This window comes from Neopelma chrysocephalum, unplaced genomic scaffold (genome assembly GCF_003984885.1).
Source record: "Neopelma chrysocephalum unplaced genomic scaffold, ASM398488v2 Primary Assembly neopelma1_42b, whole genome shotgun sequence".
Taxonomy (NCBI): Eukaryota; Metazoa; Chordata; class Aves; order Passeriformes; family Pipridae; genus Neopelma; species Neopelma chrysocephalum.
In genome coordinates this window covers 8,486,314-8,496,056 of record NW_020897701.1, presented here as the reverse complement: position 1 = coordinate 8,496,056, position 9,743 = coordinate 8,486,314, and the positions used below count along the sequence as shown (strand labels likewise).

At 56.3% G+C, this 9,743-nt stretch overlaps 1 protein-coding gene across 1 annotated transcript; it reads right to left on the bottom strand.

Annotated features, from left to right (window-relative positions):
- Window positions 1–271: 271 nt before the first annotated feature.
- On the bottom strand, window positions 272–9,345 carry CUNH4orf54 (chromosome unknown C4orf54 homolog). Its single transcript, XM_027677166.1, has 3 exons — window positions 8,918–9,345; window positions 4,860–8,796; window positions 272–464 (listed from the first exon to the last, which is right to left on the bottom strand). The coding sequence occupies exons 1-2, from the start codon at window positions 9,343–9,345 to the stop codon at window positions 4,869–4,871; spliced, it is 4,356 nt and encodes a 1,451-aa protein (XP_027532967.1). The 3' UTR covers window positions 272–464; window positions 4,860–4,868.
- Window positions 9,346–9,743: the final 398 nt, after the last annotated feature.

Sequence of the window (9,743 nt, the reverse complement as noted above, 5' to 3'; positions counted from 1 at the left end):
AAAACCTATAGGGAAGACCCTCATTACTGCAATGGGAGAGAGCTGAGAGCTTTATTTTTTTTTCTTTTAAAGAGCTGCAGGGCTGCACTGGATCATCACAACACAATTGAGGGACCTGAATGAATCTGTGCGTCGATCCACACTGAAACACTGCTGCTTTGCACCCTGCATTTTATAAACCACTAGCTACCAGCACAGAGGCAATGCTTAAAGCCTGCAGATTGGTTTCAACACAAAAACAACTTTGCACAAAATAATGCAGTAATTTAGCATTGCTCACATAATTAAATGCAGGTATACTCCAAAACTGAGGGGCACTTAGGAGGAAATGAGAAACTTACACACTTGGTTCATATGATAAAGCAAAAAAATTGAGAAAACTGTAGAAGCAGTTTTTAGGATGAATGTTTAAGAGTTACCAACTGTATTTCAAATTAAAGAAGCGTAATTCTTCTTCCTTATCCCTGTGAAAAAACCCAAAGAAAAACAGAAAAGCATCATTAATATAAAGTAGATTGTTAGAGAGATGCCACAGCCATCTGAACAATCTTTACTCTTCTAAAGAAGTGAATAATACCTTCTTTGTTTTTAACACTATTCTTGCTACTCATTCCTCATTCTTGGTTACTGCCATGAATCAGACAATAGCACCCAACTTTTCAAACTGAGCCAGTGGTCAGGCACCCTTATTTTTCGATCAGAACCCATTCTTGCTGCCCAAGGTGTGCAACATGCGGTGCCTCACAACGCCCCGGTTCCCCATGGACTGGTACTGAGGAACCCCACGTGCATAGGTAGAAAGAGGGTAACGTGATCTATCCAGGATTTAAATGATCCATCTACTCAGTTAAAGACATGGGCACTTTACTTACCAACACAGCATTCAGCATGGCATACATAAGCAAAAGGGCAACAACCCACAACCATGTGCTCCAAGATTTGTGGAGTTAAGACTTAAATGCTGGCTCAGGAAATCATACTGGTCGAGAAGAGTCATTAAGCTCACCATTTACTTTTACCGGTATCAAGGTTAAGCACTATTTAAACCTTTCCTAAGTAGCTATGGTTTTGAACACAAGCTCATGCTTATTTCCATTCATAGACTGATTTACTAGATCACATGTTGAAGCCTTTTTGGTTCTTGGAATATTCCTGTACTTCCCACTAAAATTAGATAAATTCTTTACTAAATGCTCAGCAAAGCCTCAGCATAAGTAAATCCTATGTACTGTATATTTCACTGTAAGTTGACATCTTGACTTAATAATGTAAAACATACATTCTGCTGAATGGGGAACAACTAAAACAAAGTTTAAAATATCAATTTATGAGCCTTTAAAAATCATTCATATACGCTATCCAAACAAAATTAATTTTTAAAGGCAGGCATAGATTTTCTGATGGTAGTTAGGAAGAAAACACAACTAATAAGTATAATTGCATACATATTCGTGTAACTATAAGGTGGTTATGCACGTTTGAACAGAACAATGAAAAATATCCTTCTAATATTGGCACCACAATTTAGTACAGTTGCTTTCTACTTTTTTACCTGTTATTTTCTCATTTATTTACCTAACACAAGGCAGAAACTCTACAGAGTATAAAGTGAGGATAGATACTAAAGTTCAAACTACATTTTCAGTCATTCAGGCTGGGAATGAGTAAGGCAGTCTGCACACTACGGGACGGTGCTGTCTAAGTCTGGATGCAAGCAGATTGGCAAGTTTACTTGAACTGAAAATTAGCAAAATTTTTCCCCCAGAGGAAGAAAGAAGTGCAGCAAGCACTGTTGCTAAAGCTCCCCAGCTACTGTGAGTGAAGAAGAGCTGGAAGAAAAATGACTTTACAATATCTCTAAGAAACGCTCACATATTCTCTAATATTTGCCATATAAAAACTATTTAGGAATAGTTCAGAAATGGCACCTTGGATTTTGCCAGAATACAAATTGATGGGATCCATTTTATCCCATTGATTATGCAGAAAAGAGCACCAGATAAAGAAAGAAGTCCTGGAAGTGAAGCAGGTGTGCAGAGGACTCGGTGCCAACATGGCCACAGGCATTACACTACCACCAAAGCTACAAGTCACACTGGTCTTCAAAAGGTGACAGAGATCAAGATGGAGCAGTCCTTGACACAGTGGTACAGTTTGTGAATGAAGATGTGAAAAAAATAGGGCAAAGAAGGGAAGAAGATATTATGTGCAGTGCAGAAAGGAACACAAGAGTGGAAAGAAAGCATTCATTCAGCTTATTTTGGCTAGTAAAGAAAAGGGACCTGGAAGGACAGTACTTTACTCAACCCCCACACTCACTGATGAGATCTGGCTGGTCTAAAATCTGTTTTAGGATCTGCACAGCGTTGGTGCAATCAAAGAAACCTGTTCTGATATGAAAGCAACTAGAATGAAAAAATTATCAACAGTTCACCCTCTGATTCATACGAAATTATACTGCTCTTCTTGTTAGGTGAAAAACATTACCCCAAGCAAACAAATGGTTTTAATTAGGAAGGGAACAACAAAAGAGATAGAGGAAAATAATGGAAAACAAAAGAAAGAGCAGATAATAAAGGAGAGAAGAGGAAAAATTATCCACAGGGACATGAAAGTTATGTAGGTGAATGAAAATAATGGGAAGAAGGCTATAGATGCAATTCCCCTCTGGCATATACCCTATTTTCCACTGAGAGTTATACGAATAACCAAAGTCTAATGCCAAGCTAGATGTGTCTTGCAGCACCCAGGTAAAATTATTTGTTTTACTGGCTTTAAGAACAGGTCAAGGAAAAAAACTGTACACCTTATCCATCATACACCAGCAGGACACCTACTTCAGGAAGTCTGAGACAGTCTGGAGGGGGCATCCCTGTCTGTATTAGACAACATGCACCTTGGCATGTTAAAAGATTATAAGAATGGTAAAATCAACTTAAAGTCTTCATACTGTTGAATGACTTTCTGTAATGAGTATGAAAAGTGTTGCATCACCAGTCTTTTGGGGCAGCTTTCACACCTGTGTTGCAATGGTAGAGCTCTGAGGTAACACAATTAAGCAGGGTATCGATGCAGTTATTAACTTCACCACTGAGAAACAGCAATTTGCCAAGAGCATCCCCCACCTCACCAGGTACAGTAGGCAAGCTGGCTACATGACATGGCAGGATAACCCCTGGGAATCGAGGGGCAGGTCACACCAGGAAATATGTTGGGTTTCACTTTTAAAGAGTGATACAAAAGCTAGAGGTTTTTGTTTAAATAGGTGCTGTTAGAAATATACCACACCTTTTCAAAAACATCAAGCCTCTAAACTGAAATCTAACAAATTCCTTCTGCTAGCAGTCTCAATTCAGCCAGTAGATCAAATGGAAAAAAAATCAATTACTTTTTGACATTTTTTTCTAGATACTCTATGGAGACTTTACTGACAAGATGAAGTCGAGTAAGACAGTAGAGCTTAAGTTAAATTGGCACTTTGCCTATCCTGAGTGACTCATAAGGGCCAATGAAAACAACTTAACTTATAGCCAGGATAAAAGAATGGAACTTTCAAGATAAAATATTTTGAAGCAGAGAAAAAATAAGTGTATAAATCACGTCAGTAAGGTTTCATTCAACTAATAATCTACTATGCAGTAGTAGATGATGCAAACTAAAAGAACTGTTAAAACAAAAAAGATAACCCAACTGCTGGAAGAAACCCTCAAGCATCCAACTGGACAAAGCTCAACATAAACTGGTGACAAATCCAAACTTCTGACTCTCTGTTGCTGCCCTTTTTCTTTGTCTTTTCATATACACCAAAAACCAGCTCTGTGAGTCTTCTGGTAAGCCGCAGAAGATTTTGGTAGCCCTGCCCAATACTACACTTGATAAAGATGAGCCATGCATTCTAATGCAAGAGACAAAAGGTCCTGAAGGCACTTATGTAATATTTCAGGTCTTTTAAAATGAAATGTCATTGTTCCTTGGGTATTTTGTACAAGACATCCTGCACCATCCAGTGCCCTGGTTTCAACGTATGCTGTATGCCCAGTCCCATGCTCTCCTTGCTCCAGGATAGGTATTCAATGCCCTTGCACGTGCTTCCCTGAATTTGGAGGCTGGCCCTGGGTTACAGCCTAGGTAACTGGACACTGTTAGCACTGTGGCAGGCCAAGCTCCGAGTAGCTATGCAAAACTGTGCTTAGCAATGGTGCCTGTGGGCTCTTCTGGAGCTCTCCTGCACCACAGGCCCCTGCCAGCAGCTCCATGGCACTGGGAGAGCACACCAGGGTCCACCCCATGCATCCTGCTCCCTCATCCCACTAATGACAAGGACATGAAATAAGGGTTTGCTTCCATGAGACCCCTCTCCCACTCTTCTTGAGGCTAGGGAGAAACAGCGGCTCAAGGGCAAAGCGAGAGGTGCTCACCTCCCCTTGGGAGGAAGAGGCAAGAGGTGAGAAAAGGGGAGGATGTGTTGCCAAGGCGAAGGGACTGTTTCATGGCTTGGAAGATGGTTCCAGAGGAGATGGCCAAACACACTTCCATCCCCAGGAGCAAAGAGAGGTGCCTCAGCCCCAGGGCTGCAAAAATAAAGGCTGTGTGACAAGCAGCTCCAGTGTGCTTCTCCTGAAACTGCCTCTGGGCCGAAGAAAGACAATATTTACTGCTGCAAGGGATACTGAACTGCACCAATGGGTGTGTGTAACCTTTGTGTTTCTATCTTATGCCTATATTTTAAGCCCTGGTGAGAGTCCATCTATGGACCCTCTCCTCCTTGAGAAGCTGTGGCACAGCTGTCATTTGGAATTAACCAGGTCTACCCTTAACCATCACTGGTGACTGTCGTGCCTGACAGCCAGCAGCCTCACCTGCGCCCTTCACCGGTGTTCTACCACAAAGCGCATGGTGGTGCCGTCGAAGGAGGGCGGCGCGACGATCCTCGGGCCGGTGGCTGGCGCTGTGATGCTGATGACCGGCTTCGCCTCGGCTGCCCCGTGCCGTGGAGGCGGCGGGCCTTTGCTGGTAGCCACGTAGTAGGGACTCTCGGCAAAAGCTGCCTCTGCTGCTGCTGGGCTGCCAGGCTCTGCCGGAGCACTGGCATCGCTGCCCGAGTGGGACAGCGGGCGCTGCAGAGCGCCGGCGGGCAGCACGGTGGCGGTGGGCAAGAGCCCGGGGTAAAGCATGTACGTGGCGCCGTAGGCACCGGCATTGAGGGCCAGGGGCGAGAGGGGCAGCGGGACGGGGGCGACGGTCGGCTGCTGGGGCACCGGCACCTCCACGTACTGCCCGGTCTCGGGGTCGAAGAGGCGCCGCTTGAGGGGCTGTTGCACCGGCGTGTCCACCAGGTAGTACTGCCCGGTGCTCACGTCCAGCAGCACCTTGCGCTGCGTCTGCGGGAAGGGCTCGGCCGCTGCGGTCGCGGCGGGCACAGAGGGCGAGAAGCAGAGCAGCGGCGGGGCGGCGCCGGGCAGCGCGGCGAAGGGCAGCGGCGGGCGGTACAGGGCGGCGGGCGGGCCCTCGGCGGGCGGCGGGGCGGCGGTGGGGGGCTCCTCGGCGGCCGGGGGTCCAGGCGGGGGTCTGGGGCTGCCGGGGGGCTTGGCGGTGCCGAAGGGCTGCAGGCTGCACAGCGTCGTCGTCGCCGCCGCCGCTGACACCGGGCTGGGGCGGACGCCACCGCCCGCCCCTGACACCGGCACCGGGGAGGGCGGGGAGCCGGGCTCAACGGGCGCCTTCAGCGGCAGGGCCAGGTAGTTCCCGCAGTCCGGGCCGCGCTCCGCATCGCCGGCGCCCCCGCTCCCGGGCAGGCGGGGCGAGCGCGGCGGTGCCTGGCTTGCCGCGGAGGGGGGCTTGCCCGGCCCGGGGGCTCCCGCTCCTCCGGCTCCGCGGAGGGTGAGGAGAGCGCGGGGAGGGGCGGGGGGCTCGGCGCGGGGGGGCGGCGGGCCGCGCTGCCGCTGCCGGGCTAGGCTCTCGAAGGCGGCCGCCTTGGCCGAGACCTTATCGGCCGTGTTGTTGGAGGGCCGGCGGGGCAGCCGCTCGCTGCCTGGCCCCTTGCTCGACGGCTCCTCCGCCTTATCCGCCGGCGGCGGCGGTGGGGGAGCGGCAGCGGCGGCGGTGGGCCGAGACCCGGCGCCCCGCTCCTGGCTGGCGATAAGGGAGAGGACGTGGCTGTCGGTGATGGGCAGAGGGTCGCTTTTGCGCTTCCACTCGCGCTTGTTGAAGCTGTACAGCTCCTCCATGCTCCTCACCGCCGCCGTCAGCTTCTCCAGCGCGTTTTGCACGGGCGCCGCCTTGCTCTCCTCCCGCGGGTCCTCCTCCGACCCCCGGCCCCTCTCGGCGGGCGGCGGCGGGGGCTGGTGCCGCCAGGGCGCGGAGGATTTAGAGACGATCTTCAGCACGGCTGGCTGGCGAGCATCGCTCTTGTTGGGAGCGATGGTGGCCACCGGCAGCCTGCCCGAGGTGCGGTGCACCAGGACGGTGCCTTCCGGGGGGCAGGCCGGCGCCTTGCTCGCCGCCTTGGCCCCCGCCTCAGTGGGCTTGGTGCCAGCGTGGCCGACCGCCTGGCAGGTGATGACCACGGGGGAGAGGGATCGGGGGACACCGGCGATGACCAGTTGCTGCCGGGACTTCTGCTCAGGGCCGCCTTGCTCGGAGGCGCCGCTGCCCTTGTCGCTGCTGTTATCCCCCGAGTCAGCGCTGTAGGAGCTTTTGATGAGCTTCCGCACGTCCCGCACCTGGTGGAGGATCCCCTGGGCTCTGTACTTGCTGTCCCTCACGTCGCGCACCAGGAACTGCGGCACCTTGTCGTGGCCGTCGCCGGCCTTGAGCGGCTTGATGTGCTGCCCCCTGCCCTCCTCCAGCGGCCGGCCTGCAATCTGCGGCGTCAGCAGCTGGGCGATGCTGAAGGCGGCGTCCCGGGGCTGCTGCACGCTGCCCAGGCTGATCTTGATCTCGGGTGGTTTGGGCTTGGCGGCGGGGGACGAGGTGGTGGTGGCGGTGGGCGAAGTGGTGGCGGCGGCGGGCGAAGAGGTGGTGGCGGCGGCGGAGCACTTGGTTGCCCGCTTGCCGGGCTCCTTCTCTCGGGGGGTGTGCTGAATTGCGGGGACGAACAGACGGGACATCTTGGTGGACTTGCCGGCGGAGATCTCGCCCAAGTCGGCTCGCCAGTCCTGCTTGTGCGGGAGTTTCAGCTTGCCGACGGGCGCCCTCTCCTCCTTCCTTTCCGCCTCCCGCTCCTTCCAGGACCTGAATGCGCTGTTCTGGCTGCGGAGGAAGGTGGCCTTGATGGCCTCCGAGGCGCTGCGCTTCACCTCGCACAGCTCATCTGACAGCGCCCGATCCAGGCTGCGGTTCCCCTCGCGGGGCGTTGATGCCTTGGAGACCGGCGATCGGCCACCGCCGCCCTCGCCCGCATCCTCCGCCGCCGCCGCCGCGGTGCAGTCCGAGCCTCCCTCAGAGTGCCGGGAGCTCTGCCGCTGCACGCCAAGCTCCCGCTGCCGCTCCTGGCCGGCGCCACCGGCGGGCTCCGGCTCCCGGCCGGCGCCTGGCCCGGTGTAGGAGGTGTCGGTGATCTCGCCCCGCTCCATCTTGAACTCGTGCTCCAGCTGCATCTTCTTGGAGATAACGTTTTTGAGGAGGCTGGAGGCGAACTTGGACTTCTTGCTGGATCCCTTCCCGCCGCTCTCCGCCGCTGGCGGCTCTCTGGCCTCGGCGGCATCGCCGAGGTCCAGCAGGGTCACCACCCGGGAGCCCGCCCGCAGCCGCCGCGGCGACTCGACGTGGGCGATCTCCCCGTCGAGCTTGCTGACCACGAACTCGAGGGCTTTGGTCTGCGAGCGGCCGGAGCGCAGCAAACTGGGCTCGGCTCTCGGTCCCAGACTGCCACACTTGAGGTCCAGGTAGGTGGACCAGCGGTTGATGCCCAGGGCATTGTCGGACAGGGAGGCAGAGGAGGCGCGGGAGCCGGGGCGCAGGGTGTCGAAATAGGGGTACGCCAGGCTGCGGAAAGCCCTGGCCGTAAGGTTTCGCACCTCTTTGTCGGCATCGTCCAGCTCGCTGACGGCGCTGGAGGCGCCGCTCGAGTGCTCCCCTGCCCTGGCGGCCCCGCACCGAGTCTGCAGCCGCGCGGGGACCGCGATGAACTTTTTCGTGTGGTCGCGGACCGCGTCCTGTTTTAAACTCGCATTGTGGTCGGGAGCCGCGGCGACACGGAGGCTCATGTCGCCTTCATGCTTGGCAGCGTAAACAGTGTTTTGCTTTCCACGCACGTTGCTAGACTCATTTATAGCCCGGGAAGCGGCTTTGATTGATAGGAGAAGCTGGGCGGCCGGGCTCCCGCCGGGGCGGCCGGACTGCTTGGACCGGCTTTCCCCCGAGCTGGCGCGCTTGTCCCCACCGGGGGTGTCGTGTTCGGAGGTAAGGCTGACGATCTCGGTGCTGCTGGTGTTGTCGATGCTGTCCGTCTGGTTGTTGGGGTCGCTGGTGGTCGTGCTGAGGTAGCAGCTATTCTCCTCCTCCTCCGTCAGCGTGTCCCCCGGAGTCTCGTCGCTCCCGAAGGAGGCGTAGTCCACGAAGGAGTAAATCACGTTGTTATCCTCGAAGTCCCAGCGGGCGGCCAGCCCCGCGTCGAAGTCCATGTCGTGGTCCACCTCGCTCAGTTGGATCTCCTGCGTGCTGATATAGTGCGCCTCGTCGCGGCCGCCGCCGGGGGGGGTGCCCGGGGGAGGTCCGGGGGGGGGTCGCCTTGCGCCCCGCGACCTCGTCCTCCTCCTCGCTTTCGTATCCGAAGGAGGACGAGGAGGTTTTGCCCTCCGTTGACACCGGATCGCCCATTGCGGGAAAGCCGTCCGCCTTAGTCACCGGCGAAGGGCAGGAGGAGGAGGAGGACTCCGGACAGCCCCCCGGTTCCGGCGGCTCGCCGCTCCCTGACGCTCCCCCGAAGACGGGGCCGGGGCCGGTGTCAGCTCCGCATCCCGTCGCCGCCGCCTCCGCCGGGGAAGGCGGTCGATCCCGCCCGCTGTCTGAGGATGCTGGCCCCGTCGCCTCCCCCGGGGATCCACCTTTCGCCGAGCCGCCATCCTCAGTGCCGCCGTCTCCGCTGTCCGGTGTGGGACCGGCCGCTCGCTCCGCGCCGCCGGCCGGGGCCAGCTCGGGGCTCTGGTGGCTCTCCTCCGGCCCCTGCGGCGAGCCGCGGATCTCCACATACGCAGTCTCCTCCTCCTCCTCGATGGCCGACTCCGGGCTGGGCTTCGGGCTCGGGCTCGGCTTTGGGCTTGGGCTCGGGCTCGGAGCCCGTCCCGCCGCCGCGACCTCAGGGCCCGCTCGGGGGCTGGCGGGCTGCTGGCCGGGCGCGTCCATGCCGGGGCCGTCGGGGCGCGGCAGTGGCCCGAGGGGGCGGGCAGGCACGTGCCGGCGGGGACGGGGGGGCAGCGGGCCGCCCACCCCCTGCCCTCCCCTCCCCTTTCTTCCCCTCCTCCGCCCGGCGCGTCGGCTCCCGAGCCGGGCAGACATCGCCGCCGGGGGGCGGAGGGGTCGGGCCGGGCCGGGCCGGCCGGGCTCGGCTCCCCCCGCAGCTCCGAGGGACAGGGGTGGGCCTCTTGGTCACCCAGGAGGGTGGCCCTGCGGATCCCGGGATCCAGGTCGCTCCCGGTTTTTCGAGATGGGCTTCACTTGCCCGGCTCCAGGCACTGACTATACATAGAGCCAGTGTCATTAGGACGGATGAACAAAATCTTATTTTAAACGTCTGTGTTTGC